We start from the raw sequence: 16766 nt of genomic DNA, 5'->3' as shown, positions 1-16766 counted from the left end.
CACACACACACACACACACACACACACACACACACACACACACACACCAAGTTTCCTGATTAGATTCTTTCCCCAATCCCTCTTCTTCAGTCCTGCTTTCTAACCAGCGCCCACGGCAGGAGTGGTAGGACAATTAGCAGGAAAGCTTGGAAGGGTTCTACCCCCACTTAAAAAATACCTTTGCTTAAAAACACTTGCATATCCAGTGATTAGCAATTGAGATGTGAAAATAATTAACTACTTAGTAGTTAAATTCTACGAATTATCAAAAGTCCTGGCCTCCTGGGATCAGCAGCATTACAGATGGAAGTCACACGGCATTTCTTAAAGCTTTTTCTGAATGCTTAACAGGTCTCTTTCAGCGTTAATTGCACTTGTAAAACACATCTGTTTTTTTCCTTTAATCCCAAATCTGTTCTTTTTTTTTTTCATTTATAAAAAGAGAAAAGGGTCAATTTATCATTCGCTCTAGCTTTTCTAAATTTGATACAGATTCCACATGAATTTGTGTGACAGGTATAAGGGGAGTAGAGTACAGTTACTTTCGGGAGATTGAACTTGTCCTCAAGACACTTCAGAGCTTGGACTGCAGTGACTTTAGGTGCTTGTAGTAAGATTCATGGACCTGCAGGGAAGGGAGAGAAAAAATTACTGATACGGAGTTTGCAATTTAAAATAGCATACCTGGACTTCCCTGGTGGCGCACTGGCTAAGAATCCGCCTGCCAATGCAGGGGACACGGGTTCAAGCCCTGGTCTGGGAAGATCCCACATGCCGCAGAGCAACCAAGCCCATGCACCACAACTACTGAGCCTGCGCTCTAGAGCCCGCGAGCCACAACTACTGAAGCCTGTGTGCCTAGAGCCCATGCTCCGCAAAAAGAGAAGCCACCGCAGCGAGAAGCCCACGTACTGCAATGAAGAGGAGACCCTGCTCGCCGCAACTAGAGAAAGCCTGCGCGCAGCAGCAAAGACCCAACACAGCCAAAAATAAATAAATATATTAGTAAAATAAAATAAAATAGCATACTTTTAATCAAGAAATTATCTGAACCTTATTTGGATCCTGATTCAAAAAAATCTGAAGTGGGGAGAAAAGAAGAATTGAGCTAACTGGGGAAATCTGGACACTGACTGGGTAGTAGTTCATGATATTAAAGAATTACTGTTAATTTGTCTAGGTGTGAGAATGGCATTGTGTTTATGTTTTTTAAGAAGAGTCCTTATCTTTTAGAGATACATACTGAAATATCTATGAATAAAATTATCTGATATCTCGGGTTTGCTTCAAAATAATTCTTAGCTGGGAGGTTCAGATGAAATGCAACTGGCCATGAGCAGACAGTTGCTGAAACATGACAAAGGGTACAGGGGAGATGCACTGGAGTATGCTATTTGTGTATACATTTGAAATTTTTCAATTGTTGCTAAATAGTTGAGGAAAACTAAAAACCTGCACACTGCAGGAAGACCTTGTTCCCTTCAGAACCTGCTGCTCAAATAAAGAGACTGTCCGAAGTGGCCATGAGAGCTTTCAAAGCTTTCACAGATGATCACTCAGAGGCCTTTCCTGCCTTAATATTTAAATGAACAATTTCAAAAGGTGAAAAGACACTTTTTTTTTTTTTTTTTTTACCTCTGTGTTGTTCAGTGGGGATTTCTTGGCCCATTCAAACAAGTTTTCGTACACATTCCCATCATAGCGGCCAAGCACAGAGCCCAGTGTCACATCCTGAAAATCAAATGCATCAACCAGAGCAACAGCGTCAGGGCGAATCACAGTCAGTAACTCCTTTACGCGCTCGTTCACTTGGGTGATTTGAGACTCTGTCATGATGTTCCCCTAAAAGAAACAAGCAAGCAAACAGAGATATTGCATAGGTACGTATAAATATATTCATATGTGTATATATACACATACAACCACGAAGTAAACCACAATTATTTCTCTATAAAAAATTAAGAAATACATTAATAAAAGGACTTAAACTTAGAAAATACCTGAAGAAAATCCCCTGCGTTCCGACTGATTCCATACAGACAATACAAGAGACACAAATTCCTTAAGACGGCTTGGATGGATTTCTCTTGAATTTGGAGGAGTTTTTCTGAAAAGAGCTTAACTGCCACATAGTGGCAATGTGCCTAGAAAAAAAGAAAACACCAGAGTGCAAGAACCTTTGAAAAAGACTCAACAGTGATACAGTTTCTGCACTAAGAAAATGAGGCGGGTGGTGAAGGACGGAGAAGGGGAGGGGGAGAGAGGACCATCGCTGACCTCACTTGCTTGAACGAGGTCAACGGAAGTTAGGTTCCATGCTACCTCCTTGCTTTTTCTGTGAATCACTTCAGTTTGAAGGTTTTTCGCAGCAATTTCTACTAATCTGTTAAAAAAAGAAAAGAACTAGAAAACTGGAGCTCAAGGAAGTGATCGCTAGGACTTGTGCCTCCCGCCTCTCCCATCAAGCCCCTGGCCACAGAGGCCCCCGTGGCCCTGTCCCAGCTCTTGAGGGTGTACTCACCTGGCCGCACGAAGCTTGTACGCTTCTGTCAGGCTGTCAGGGCTGTTGATATCCACCACGGTTGGCCAGACGGCCACCTGCTGTGGCTGGATGTGCTGGCTGGGCAGGTCATTCAAGTAGGACACCATGCCACACACCAACTTGCCTGAGTGCACCTGGTCATAACTTTTCATCAGGAACCTGAAAGTCACCAGGACACATGCTTTCAGCAACTATGCTTCTCATGAAACAGAAATAAAACGAACTCCTGAAATGACTTTAAGCTGTGGGACAACTGTTTCATACTAGCCTGACCCCAAGAAAAAACCGTGGGTCAGGATGGAAGGCAAAAATGACATCTTTCTGGAACAAATATAATGAGAAGAGAAAACATGGGAATAAGAATGGAAAGGACTCGAACATTCTTGAGAACACATATGAGAAATCATGAATTAGATTCTCACCGGGCCGTCTGTAGCATCATGACAGTGTTTTCTCCCTCGAAGGTGCAGGTTGGGGTAAAATTGACATAAATATTTGGAAGTCCACTGCAGTGAGAATAGCCATGCCCGCCACAAGCCATCCGACATGCTTCAATACCAGTGTTAGTCGTCCAGGACGTGAAAGCCTTCAGCCCGGCAGTGAGGGCGTGAAGCTGAAGGGGGAAGCACAGGCCATCAGAACATCTGTGGTGGACAGCCCGCATTCCAATGAGACACACTTAGCCTCACTTAACAGCACTTGTCACTTTCAAAATCACTTGGCAGGGACGTCCCTGGCGGTCCAGTGGTTAGGACTCCACGCTTTCACTGCCAGGGACCTGGGTTCCTGGTCAGGGAACTAAGATCCCACAAGCCACGTGGCGTAGCCAAAACAAAACAAAACAAAACAAAACAAAACAAAACAACCAAACAAAAACCAAACAAAATCACTTGCTATGCCATGTAAACTGAAAAGCATGCTCATCTGATTGGCCTGAACCAGTAACATTCCCACATTCCCTTCTGAACTGTTTTACTTGGCAAAAATGGCACCACTTAAGTTCCTCTGATTAATAAATGACCAACATGGTACAGTAATTCTGAAACTTAAAAACAAACCCACGCATCTTCACCTTTGATCCACTCTCAATTAGAAAATTTTCTCTATATTTTGAGAAAATATGGATTCTTTTCAAGACATCCCAATGTTTAATTTTCTCTGGACATGATCCAATAGGCAAATATGAACTAGAAGGGTGCCCACAAGGGAACAAGACATGATGCAGACCTCAGGCAGCTCACTCAGGTCCCCTTGGCTGATGTCTTCATTAATCCGATGATAGGTCTCTTTCATGTATGCGCCTACAAACTGGAAGGCATAGGCAGTGGCCAGGAGGGGAAAGAGTTTATACTGCTGGGTTTGATAATCCAAAATCTGTGGTTCTGGTTCACTAAAGCATATAAAAAAAGGGGAGAAAAAATTAAAGGCCTACAAAGAGCTTACTATGTGCCAGGTTCTGGTCTAAGCACTTTGAAAGACTAATTTATCGAATCCTTATAAAGATCCTGTGAGGTTAACTTTTATTACCCCCATTTTACAGATGGAGAAAATGAGAGGTTAAGAACCTACCCAGGGTAGAGAGCTAATAAGTGGCAGATCCTTGATTTAAATCTAGGGTATCTGGCTACAGAAGACCACGTCCTTAACCACCTTGATGAGCTGCCTTAGTTGGACAGGATTTTCTAGCTGACTTTCATATTTTTCTTAGTCTTTCCAATCTAAGAAAATTGTATCTTATGGCAACTTCCGGAACCAAAGTTCATTAACTTCACAGGAGGAAGACAACGTTAAAGGGGTCTAGATGGCTGAATAAACTATATTCTGACCACAATTTGAGGAGACCCAATGCACTGAGTTAAATATTTGAAGTCTAAGCAGGTCTGCTCTTATCAATTTCTTTATTCCTTCTTTAAGAGTAAAAAGTTTATCAGAGTCATGCCCAAGTAATAGGCAGTTGTAAGGATAAACCATGTCCACGAACACAACAGAGAATCAAGTTTAATGTCACTTTCACTATACTCGATTTGTAACTGTTAGTAGCAACTAGAATCTTCACACCACCTTCAGTGTTTTCAACATTTCATTTATAAAGCTCAAATAATATTACTGTTTTTCTTAGAAGGTTAAAAGTAATAATTAGGTGGTTATTCTCAACTTTCCACTTAAGGGAAGTCTAGGTTCTCAGACTCAGTACACTGCCATCCTAGCTAATTTTACAGCAAATGCACTTTCTCCACAACACATTTGGGAATTTTGATATTTGGATGGGGTCCAAGCCAGGTCTTCAGTACCAAGCTCATCTCAGACTCCACCCTTACCCTGGCTTGATTTCAGACTGATGCCTCACGGCACTGTAGCGGATGGCAATGGTGCATGCCTTAGACAGACACCGAGCGGATTCTCCCACAAGGAAGGACCTGATAAACACCATGGTCCCGTAGGTCAGCTTGTTACTCAGGGGTTTCACGTATGTGCCATCAGGCTTCACCTGGAAAAAGAACATGAGATGGACGCTTCCCTCTGTTAAAACCAAGTGGCAGTTTAGGCAAGTCGTTCTCCAAGTGTGGTCCCCAGAAAGGCAGCATCAGCATCACCTGATGCTCAGTCCCCACCCTGACCTCCTAAATCAGAAACTCTGGGGGCCAAGCACTCTAGGTTTTAGCCAGCCCTCCAGGTGATTCTAATGCATGCTAAAGTTTGAGCCCCACTGGTTTTGCAAAACAAAACATGCTCTTCATACCTGCCAACTGCTTTTGATTTCATGGTCATAATAAAAGCAGCTTCAGAAGTAAAAATCTGTTAGTACCTTCTAAAAGAACAGATCCTTCTAACCCCGTGATTATCAACAGCCACTGAAATCCCCGTTTGATACCTCTCCTCCTATTTTCTGTCTAAATATACCTGAGCGTGCTTCATCAGCATGTTTTCCCTGGGAATGCGATAATTGTCCATCTTCAGGTAGCCGTTATCCATCTCATCATAGCCAAATTTGGGGCCAATGTCTCCAACAGTAATACCTACCGCAGATGAAAGTCACAAGGTGTTTATGTTCTGGGATTCCTGGCTTCCCTCCTCTTCTTTAGTTATGTATTATACTGTTTGCAGAAGAAACTGATTGGTTTAATTTTCACCTCAACATCAGATGAACAGTTCTAACCTGGTAAAGGCTTATGCGTCCCAAGTTCACGAATAGGTACAATGAAGGCATGTAATCCATAGCATTTCCCCTGCGTGATGAGTTGGGCGAGTACTATCGCATGATTTGAAGTCTTTCCAACTGCAACATCAAAGAGAACAAGAGAGGGAAGTGAGCAAACATTTTTACATTTTCATAGAAACAAAAGAGGGGGAAAAAAAGCCTATGTTAAATATAACACTAGATTCCATCAATAAAGTGTGCCCAGAGAGCTTTTCTTATGACAGTGTCATGTCTAGTTTTCAGGAGGAAATCCAGTTAAGCTGATAGTTGTTAAAATTCATTGAATTTTGGCAAAGCAATCCTTCATTTTTTAAATATATATAAACACATTTTTAATTGAGATATAATTGACATATAACGTTGTCTAAGTTTAAAGTGTACAGCATGTTAATTTGATAGCATTTTTAAAAAGTAGGCTTTTCTACTTATTTTTCATTCATTTACATAAATAAATTTTTAGGATAATTCTAGAACATTACTTTAAATTACATCCTTTTTCTCCCTTAAGGCAGGGCTTTCCAAAACAGTAGCCACTAGCCACACGTGGCTGTTTACATTTAAATTAATTATAATTAAATAAAATAAAAGATTCAGTCCCTCAGGTCAGCTAGTTACATTTCAAGTGCTCAAAAGCTGAAAGTGGCTAGTAGCTACCATACTGAACAGCAAAGACAGAGAATATTCCATCATTGCAGAAAGTACTATGGGATACAGCTGCTTTAAGAGATTTTTGGTTAGCGCATCCAGAAATATTTCTTTTTTTGCATGCCAGTTTTTTTCCTATCAAAACGTAACATTCCATATTAAAATATATAACGTGAATAATAAAATCCTTCAACCACTAATCTCATCTGAAATATATATCCTAAAACAATAACTCAGAATGGAAGACGATATTAAATAAATTTCATGTCAAAGCTATTTATAATAAAAATTTGAAAACAACTCAAATGCTTTCCAGTATGGAAATGACTAACCAAACAGGGAAAACTAAATTACTTTAAATGATGACTATGGAAACTATGCTAACACACGAGAATATTTAAATGAAAAACCATGAAAAGCAGAGTAAGATAGCTGCCCTTTCTGCGCTTTGTAAAACATATAAATATCTGTAACATGCAACACAAGAGAATGTGAAATATCTTAGAATAGTTTAAGCTCTAAGAAGCTTTTTCTATATTTCAAAATTATATTCTCATATAAGCTCTACATTCTGAACACGTTATAATAAATCTTAAAACATCCAATAACTGTTAAAAAATTCACTTACGCCCACCAGGCCACCACTTGATGGAGGTCACAGTAGGACTATTAAGAATGAACTCCTGGGTTTCAGGGTCATAAGTGGCTGTGGTTTCCAAGCCTCGAAGATGAGTTCCTAAGAAAATGAATTACACCTACTTCAGATAGAATACAGGAAAAAATAGGTACAGGGTAAAATCTCCTGCCCAGTCCTTTAAAGCTCTAGCATCTCAGAGAGTAACAAAATCTAACAACAATAAAACATCTGTAGATGAACTACAAATGGTTAATAACCAAGATACGTAATTTCCTAAGCTTAATTAATTAATATGTAATTTCCTGATTTGTTCCTATTAAGCTGAAAATATAAATGTCAAGCATATTCCATTTCTGTACTTGATTTAGTGCACTTCTGTGGCAGTGGATATGGAACATTTATTTAGATCAACCAAAAGAAAATGTAAAATAAAGGCAGATTAGAATCATAGTTTCGTAAGGTCACAGGATACGAATTTAACAGGGAAGTTAACTGACCTTTTAAAGGCATATCTAAGTTGTTAGTGCGCCAATTTCAACTCATTTGTATTGTGTCTACCACACCAATGCAATGTTCTGGAATTCTGTATTATAACAAAGAATGAGAACACATGACAGGAAGAGACTCGGCTAAAGTTCTTGTAAACTGAGAATTTATTTCAGAACGAATGCTAGAAAGGAAAACAAGAACTTAAAAAGTTATAACCAGGACTTCCCTGGCGGTCCAGTGGTTAAGACTCCGCGCTTCCAATGCAGGGGGCGCGGGTTCGATCCCTGGTTGGGGAACTGAGATCCCACATGCCTTGCAGTGCGGCAAAAAAAAAAAAAAAAAAAGTTATAATCATTATGCGGAAAAGACTTGGAACAGTCACTTTTTTTAATTTCTAAAAGTCCAATAATAAGGTCCAAGTTCACCCTGCAGACTCAACACTAAGCCTTAACTTATTCCTGGCTGGTTCACTAGTGTGACTAGGAAGAGTTTCCATTTTATGTATAATGGAGACAGACAGGGATTCGTGTTTTAAATCCTAATACAAACGTGCCAAAATTATTTGAAAAAAGTTACAGAAAAATGTTCTAAGTGACACCCTCCCTAGTAATACTATCCTGTAGCCAATGCTGAGAACCTTTTACTGAACTGCTTTGATAATGCCAGATCTCATTAAACACTTAAACTGTGAAACACTTAGAAACTCCCGAGTTAAGTAACGGAAATGAACAGTTTATGTGTGATCCACAACGTTTCCCTGTGTGGGAATCAAGGAATCAGACACTAAGACTCCTTTCACCAAAGAAGAAACTTTTATAGAAAACGAGGTAGCATATTAAACAGAACAGGTAATGACAAAACGTTTTCAAATGCACAACTGAATCAAACAGTATTCCACTTCGAGTTTTAGGAAAATCCTCTAAAATACTATTTACCACAGAAGCTGAAAGCCAATTTAGCAATCAAATGAAGATGAAGTTGTACAGGAATAAGGAGCAAGTGGAAAATATACACTAGACCAGCTGTTCTGAAATGTCTGAGTAGGAAAAGAGAAGCCAGAAGTAAACAAATGGTAAACACAGATACCAATGTGGAACGGATGCTACCAGGCACAGCCACCACCTCCAGCCCCATCCAGTTCACAGGAAAAGACAGGTGAGGGATGGAAAGAGAAAAAAAAGGTGGTACAGGGACTTCCCTGGTGGTGCACTGGTTAAGAATCCACCTGCCAATGCAGGGGACACAGATTCCATCCCTGGTCCGGGAAGATCTCACATGCCGCGGAGCAACTAAGTCCGTGCACCACAACTACTGAGCCTGCACTCTAGAGCCTGCTAGCCACAACTACTGAGCCCACGTGCCACAACTATTGAAGCCCGCACACCTAGAGCCCGTGCTCCACAATAAGAGAAGCCACGCAATGAGAAGCCCACGCACCACAATGAAGGGTAGCCCAACTCTCCACAGCTAGAGAAAGCCCACGCACAGCAACGAAGACCCAACGCAGCCAAAAATAAATAAATAAATAAATAAATAAATATTTTAAAAAGCAGAAAGGCAGTACATACAGAGTGTGAAATCAACTGCCCGGACGTACAACTTATCTTATTTTTTCTAAACTGTGGCCAAAGCCACTTTCAGAACTTTACTGAATTTACTGAATCAAGGCACAAATAATGTCAAGGTACAAAATGCTGCATGTTTTGGTTATATAAGCCACTCATTTCCCTTCAGCAAGTCAAAGAGCACACATTCTATTAATCTGTATTTCTTTTGCAATCTGTGCAAGTTCATTAAGGTATCAGTAGCAAAGATAACCAGATAGTAATGAAGAAAAAGAGAAGGGTTCAGGCTCTATATACACACAAATTCCATACAACTTCAGTAAACTTGAAAAATCACTTATTAAGTAAGGCCTGACTTGTAATTCTTGACCTTCTGAAGGGGAACCATGAATAATCAATCAGCATGTCTGTGATAATATAAGCTTTTATTTCCACCGACCAAAGCACTGTCTATGCCAAGACTTATATGTGTGAAAACCCTGGCCGCTGCAGAAAGACTGCATTTAAACAGATCTTACACAGCACGTGGATATGCCACTGCTGACACGTGGTGGACACTCCATGCATGCTAAGCTCGAAGAGCCCCGCCCAACCCAGAAGGTAGACTGAATGCACCGTACCATGACCCATCTCTGTCTGGGCATAAGTGCCAATGATCTCCAAGTTCCAGGTGGGCACGAAGAAGCGTTCCTGCTGTTCCTCGGTTGCCTGGTGAAGCAAGGTGGGCAGGAACATGCCCAAGTGAAGATCCAGAGGCCCAGACTGCCCTCGGTGCACAAGGCTTCAAAGAAATACCAAGGATGGGCATTTGAGAGAAGAGTCATCAGGTGTGAGAGAATCAGCAATTTGAACAAACAGAGCAAGGGAAGGAGAAAAAAAACCCTTCTGTTAAGTATGAATTAATGGGTGGACTTTATCATGGATGGGAGCACTGCCCTGTCTGTATTACTCTATAACTCTTAGCAATTTCCATTTTTCTTATGTTGGCGAGAAGTATTTTCTAAGGCTACTCATCTCTAAAGTTAATTATTCTTGGAAGGGATTGGCTACCGATGCCAAAGCCTGTGCAGCACAAGACCATGTGCGCAAGGCAGAGGATTCGAGCCTTGCAATTAAAGTAAATAAAAAACCTGAAAAGGCTGGATGGAATGGAGAATTTAAGTTGTACAGTGACTTACTTATTAATGAAAAGTTGAGACAGGAGAACATACTGGTTCTCTTGGACAAAAGTTTCTCCAGGATCTAATTCCAATAATGCTTCTAGGCTAGAATCTTTTCTGTTTGTCCATAAAGCATCCAGCATTAATCCACATTCCTCACATAATTCTGGTCATTTCATTTGGATCCATCACAAATATCCAGCCACATGCTACTGAAACAACGTAATACAAAAATTGACAGTGCTCTTCATCCCAATAATTAATTTCAGAAATAAAAAGACATGTGATTTTTAGTGAAGACCGTAACATTTACAAATAACAGATTCATGCATAACAAGCTCTCCATTACAATTATACGGGAATTATCAAAAATGATAATAAACATGTTAGTTGTCATTTTAAATCCACTTTCTAAAGTCATTCTTTTCCATTTAAAATTTGCAGGTGCCTTAGACTTTTATGTGAATTTATTTCTAACAGGAAATAGTTCTATATGGCTTTGTACTGTTGCATGCTACTGGCATTTTATTTAACTTCCAGCTCAAAATTAATCAATTCTATGTTACTCTTACTGTGCTCATTATCTTAGAAATGAGCCTAAACATTTCAGTTTCAAAATTTCTCCAACTGTTCCACTTGAGGAGGAGAATAATCAGGACAGGGTGCTCTAGGCAGGGGCTGACATGTGATGTCTTCCAAAGAGGGCGGGAGGTGGGCTGAGCTTTCAGCTAAGCAATTACATAAAGATTGAAGAATGCACGAATAACTTCCTCATTTGACAGAGAAATTAAAGCTGAGGTGAATTATGTATCTTCAGGTCAAAAAGATAATGGCAAAACAAGGACAAGAATCTCATCTCCTAATCACGTCTTCTAGTGCAACCTGGGCTGAGGACAGCAGTGGGGACACTAGAAAGACTTGCCAAAATCAGAGCTAGACTCGGAAGCATCAAAGTGGAAATCCTGTAAGATGTCACCACTGGTGCAAACTGGGTGAAAGGTTCAAGAGACGTCTCCGTGCTATTTTTGCAACTTCCTATGACTCTGTAATCATTTCAAAATAAAAAGTTAAAAAAAAGAAAAAAAGTGGAAATCCCTGGAAAAACACATTCCAGGGATGAGAGAGTACCTTTCACGCACAGACAGGAATGTTAACTGTGCTGTTTTTAAAAGAATGATGTGTAGGAAGAAAAATTAATGTGCGCCTAGGAGCTAAAAGAAGAAAACTCTGAAGTAGGACTAAAAGCTGTGGCCTGGGGCCAGCCACTCACGGTGCTGAGAGGCTACTTTCCATGACTAAAAACCAGAGCGATTGCTGGTGAAGGAGAGGCCATTCAGAGGCGCCCATCAGACTCGTCATGGGTGGGCGTGTATTTGGGAATAATGAGGGGCACCAAGGGTTACCACAGAGTACACTCAGGAGGGCAGGGGTAAAACTACTTATAATCAGAAACTGTCTTGAAGCAAAAAAATGTTTTCAGGAGAAAAATGTCTCTTGTGACTAGGATAAGGATTATTCAGAAGTGGATGAAATGCAGAAATGTTACAAGGAGAAAGTGACCTGGATAGTTTTTGATTTAAATCAAGTATTTGCTATACCCTTTATGCATGATAAAGATCATATATTATTTTTAATTAATTTATTTTAAAATTGCAAAGCACCAACATTTTGCTTGGTAAAGAGCTGGAGTCGATTCTTTCAAAACCGGAACACCAGAAGGCCTTCCCAGGCTCTCCTACATGATACAGGGATGGGAAGGCTAGCAGTCAATACTGAGGACAAAATGATTAGATTAATAATATATGAGAAAGGAAGAAATCAAAATAGCATCTCCATGGACAGTATGATTATAATCCTAGGAAATCAACAAAAACAAAAGACCATCAATAATAAATGAATTTAGAAAAACCAGGATTAAAAAAAAAAAATCACTCCTTCTTATCCATTAGAACCATTCAAATAGAAAACCCTGGTAAAGAGAAAGGTGATTTATAACAGCAACAAAATATTTTAAAAATCTGTTAAGTAATTTAGCTCAGAATATTACAGATTTAATTAAGAGAAAATATAAATACCTAATAGGATGAATAAAAGATATGAAAATGGACAATAGGAAAGAAATTGCTAATTCTTGGCTGAGAGGACTAAATAAAATGAATACTTCCCAAGAAAATACAGGGATTTAAGGTAATGGGTTTTAAATTCCTACAGGATATGTTTTCGAACTTGGCAAACTGAGATCAGAATTCATCTAGGAGAATAAGTATGCAAGGACACCAAATACACATAAATTGAAATATAGCAATAGTAGGCTTATTCTATCAGATTTTTAAATATCTTGAAAAGCAACAATGAGCCAAAGCTTATGATGCTAGGAGAAAAATAAAGAAAAAAATTAATGTAATATATTTAAGGTTCCATAAATAAACTGAAACTATTACAAAACTCTAAGATGAACCAGAAAGTACGTAACAAGGGGAAAGAGCTACTAGTTAATAAACATAAAAATAGTATGGGGTTCACTCATCTCTGTATCATACACAAGTCAAAGCATTAAACACAAATCAAACAAACAAAAAAGGGAATCAAATAGAAGATAATTATCCAAGATACGGGAAAAAGAAAACTTATACCTACTCAGAGAAGGATGCACTGAATACATAAGGCCAAAATGTTTAATCAAACAGAGGCAACAGAAAGAAATATTGGAAGGATACAATAAAATCTTGTAAGATCAATATGCAGATCCTATGTATTCAATACTCTAAGGAGAAAAACCCAGTTTACAGTAAGCTAAACATGTAACATCCAGGCTCACTAGCACTGGAAGAATTAAAACGTTAACTCTTAGATATACATAAAAGTAGCAAAAAAACAAAGTAATCATGTTGATAGGACTATGGACACACAAGCACACTAAGTACATCAAAACTTGTTCCACGTCTTGAGCAACAGAAGCTATAAAGTGTTCATTCCTTTCAGATGTAGTAATTCATTTCTGAGAAAGATATTCCAAAGGCATAACCCAAAGAACACAGTTTCTGTAAAGAGACTGATATTGTTATTACTGACAATGGAGAAATTAGAATACCCAAGGAGCAAGTCTCATGGGAAGTCCAAAAGGTAAGAGAATCCCTCCTGGAAAAAGAAGACAGGAGACTCTCGGAGAGACAGAGCAGTGAGTTACAGGGAGAGAAAGATTAGTGACTTACAAAATCGAGTTTACTATTTATTTTTCAAGTTTCAAAGGAAGTGTATTTTCACATTTGAGTATTAGTGATGGGAATTTGCAAAGAATCTGCACCACCATCTTCAAGGATGGTAAGTATGTACTACATAAGCTCTATTTTCCTTAATAATAACAATAACAATAATAGAAAAGGCAAGAAGAATTCCTATTACGTGGCCAGAACGTGAAATGATCAAATACCTGTGAAGACCAAACACACTACTTGCTTTGTGACCTGGAGAAACGTACAGTCAGGATAATACCCCTGGACCACGTCCCAGACTGTCCCTTTAACATCAGAATCCCAGGAAGAGGGTGCCCTCCTTGGCCCAGGCCTCTGCCTTTGATTAAGGCTTGAGCACTTACAGACCAAATGTGTGTTGGGGCTTGTGTGCCTATACAGACAGGTGTGTATTTAGAGGAGGGAAGACACAATTCTCGAGGGAAGAGAGAAAACTGGTGACCTAGACTTTCTGCAAGTGGTTGAATTTTAAGATTCTTGAGGATTCTGGAATAAGCCTGAGAAATTTTGAGTCTCTCACTTCTCAGCGGCTATCTAGAGGTGAAAGAATCCCAAACTCGAAGTTATAGCCAATTCTGTGAGAACACTTAGATAATCACTGTTGACCAATGTTCCAAAGTCTCAGAATTTAAATGGTCAAATCTTCATCCTGTACAAGTTGCTCTATTTCCAATCCCGTTGATGTTGAAGTACTTTTTATATATTCTACATAAGACTGTACTATCACAGGATGCAAATTAGCCAACAAACTGACTGGCTTCTCTGGAAAAGAACAGCAGTCAGTGAAGCACAACTAATACGAACTGACAAAGTTCCAGCAAGAAACAAGACCTAATCTTAAAACTCTGTTCTCTAAATAAACCATAGAGATTGAGACAGAGTTGGTTCGAATACAAAAAAGCATTCGAAAACTAGAAGGAATAAGGGAAAGAAAACTCTAACAAATACAAACTCGCCCAGAGCAAAAAAGGACCTCAGTCCAACATTCCGGGCTCCTCAAACCAGTGAAGTTCAAGTCTTCATTTCCTCCTCTCTTCCTTCAAATATACATTTGAAATGTACCTTATAAATAGAGGCAGAAGGATTAGACCAACAAGAGATACACAGATCAGACTCACTTAGCCTCACAATAGTTTACATCTTATGCCCCCTATTTCAAAGCTATCTCAAGATAACAAAACACGAGTGCACACTCCAAGAGAGGAACATTGTAGGAATGTGATATTCCTTCCGTTAGGACACCTTCCTTCAGGTCTGTCATCTCAGTGTTGACCATCCTGAAGATGGCCATGGGTGTTTGGCAGGGTGTTCATAAAACTGTACCATGACCAGAATCTGCAGTTCCCACAGGCATTATGGGAAAGAACATTTCCTTAAACCAATTTGCAAACCAAAATGCACCAAATCAAACACAAAAATGAAGTCTTCCTGATATCTGCATCCTTTTCTCATTCTTTTTCTTTACTTTCCTTTATTTACATAAGGGAAGCATTATGAACCGGGCAGCTCAAATTCCAAGACACTCAAACCTGTCAGTGGCCTCATCTATGAAAACAAACCTGTTTCACAAGACTAAACACAAAACTTTTTGAAAGTAGCCAGGTTTTTAGGAACAATTTAACCAAGAATTACTGGTAATATAAAGTCCATGGACATGAACAGAAAAATGAATAAAAAGAAATGAAGAGCATCGTGGACTTTTTCCCAAACCATCTCACAACCTTCACCACTCTAACCCTCTGCCCCTTTAAAATCCGCATCTTTAACTTCATTAAAGCAGAGCATCTTCCAGATGTTGCTGAGGCATGAACCCTCTTAAGAATTTGCAACTAAGTCTTTAATCAGACACCAATGCAATGGGGCGCTTTGCCGTATTTTCAACCCCATCTTTCCAAACTGCTCAACACCCATTTTAACGGATGTATGCAGCAATGGTAACGAGCCTTAAAAAATAACAATGACAGATGCTTCAGGCCAGAGTCTTGGACCAGTTTAAGGGGAAAGAAACTATCAGAAAATAAGAGGCTGAATTTTATTTAAGATTTAACAATTTAAAAATAAAATCCCAAATGTGTAGCAGCAGAAAAAAGTCAAATGCCAGGAGTCATTTTTGTTTGTTTGTTTTGCCAGGAGTCATTTGTTAACTGAAGTCCTGAGGTGGGTTACCCGCTGAGCCTCAAACGTGGACTAACCGTGGCCCATTTCCGTCTGGGCGTAGGTGCCAATTATCTCGAGTCCTTTGGATGAAAGCAGCCATTTCTCTTGCTGAGCAGTGGTGCCCTGATTCAGCAAGGTAGGAATAAACATGGAGTAATTGAGGCCCACAGGTTCCACAAAATTGACCAAATGTAGTCTACGGGAGAGAAAAGAAAAGGATCTCAGCCTTACTCTGGAAACTGCATTCTACTACCAATCCTGCCAGATGGCTGTAGCCCTGAGGATGAAGGTTAGAAAAATTTAAACCTCTTTCTTAGGAAATTAAGACTAATATTTATCATTTACTACCTAAAAAGCCAACAGCAGAATCTAGTGGAATCTCTTCTCCCCCTAGTCATTTCAGGGCCAGAATTCTGAATTTCATACTTAATCCAGGAAGCAAATTCTACCATGTTTTAGCCTCAACCCCCTTTTGTTTATTATATTGTTGGTGTTATTTGTTGGTTTGATATTTTGGAGGGTCTGCCTATTTGTTTTTGGATTATTTTCAGGTTTTACTTGTTTTGAAAATCAAAAGACACTCCACAGAACACTTATTTGTTGACCTGTTAACAAAATGTCCCAAAGAAGAATAATTTATACTATCTTTCCCTAGTAACTGAAGCAAATGTCCAGGATAGTACATATACATTCTGGGGCCAAAGCACACATCTCTAAAGGTCTTCAGAGCTTAGAAACAGCTAAGTAGGTAATGTGAGTGTTAAAAATTTATCACAAACAGTCTTTGAAAATTATTCCAGATTAAGGGAACTCTAATCATAATGAAATTCAGTCTTCAACGATTTTCTCACAAAAGAGAATCTGTGAGATGGTCAAAATACGAGTTACGTATACTAGTCAGCCTCGGCTACATTGTGCTGTAGATTTTTTAGGGGTCTATTCTGTCAGATCTATCTATATAGAGAGCTTCAGGGGCTTCCCAGGTGGCGCAGTGGTTAAGAATCCACCTGCCAATGCAGGGGACATGGGTTCAAGCCCTGGTCCGGGAAGATCCCACATGCAGCGGAGCCACTAAGCCCGTGCGCCACAACTACTGAGCCTGCACTCTAGAGCCCGTGAGC

The 16766-nt window shown here is 39.5% G+C and overlaps 1 protein-coding gene across 3 annotated transcripts in view; it reads right to left on the bottom strand.

The window, feature by feature from the left end:
- Positions 1–361: 361 nt before the first annotated feature.
- The window catches only part of ACOX1 (acyl-CoA oxidase 1), a 21011-nt gene continuing 4606 nt past the window's right edge, over positions 362–16766 (bottom strand). The window contains exons 2-14 of one of the 3 annotated variants that reach the window (XM_029211672.1): positions 15681–15841; positions 9698–9858; positions 7015–7122; positions 5700–5819; positions 5444–5559; positions 4861–5030; positions 3770–3932; positions 2965–3155; positions 2522–2701; positions 2278–2383; positions 2001–2144; positions 1636–1842; positions 431–625 (exon numbers count right to left, since the gene is read on the bottom strand). In XM_029211672.1, the coding sequence (XP_029067505.1) occupies positions 575–625; positions 1636–1842; positions 2001–2144; positions 2278–2383; positions 2522–2701; positions 2965–3155; positions 3770–3932; positions 4861–5030; positions 5444–5559; positions 5700–5819; positions 7015–7122; positions 9698–9858; positions 15681–15745 (1782 nt within the window). In that variant the 5' untranslated portion in view covers positions 15746–15841 and the 3' untranslated portion in view covers positions 431–574. Of the gene's footprint in view, positions 626–1635; positions 1843–2000; positions 2145–2277; positions 2384–2521; positions 2702–2964; positions 3156–3769; positions 3933–4860; positions 5031–5443; positions 5560–5699; positions 5820–7014; positions 7123–9697; positions 9859–15680; positions 15842–16766 lie in introns of all 3 variants that reach the window. The other 2 variants (XM_029211671.1, XM_029211670.1) reach the window with 2 other exon arrangements.

Source organism: Monodon monoceros, unplaced genomic scaffold, assembly GCF_005190385.1.
Source record: "Monodon monoceros isolate NGI ecotype Baffin Bay Population unplaced genomic scaffold, NGI_Narwhal_1 Super_Scaffold_9, whole genome shotgun sequence".
NCBI lineage: Eukaryota > Metazoa > Chordata > Mammalia > Artiodactyla > Monodontidae > Monodon > Monodon monoceros.
This window is presented reverse-complemented; position numbering and strand designations above follow the sequence as displayed.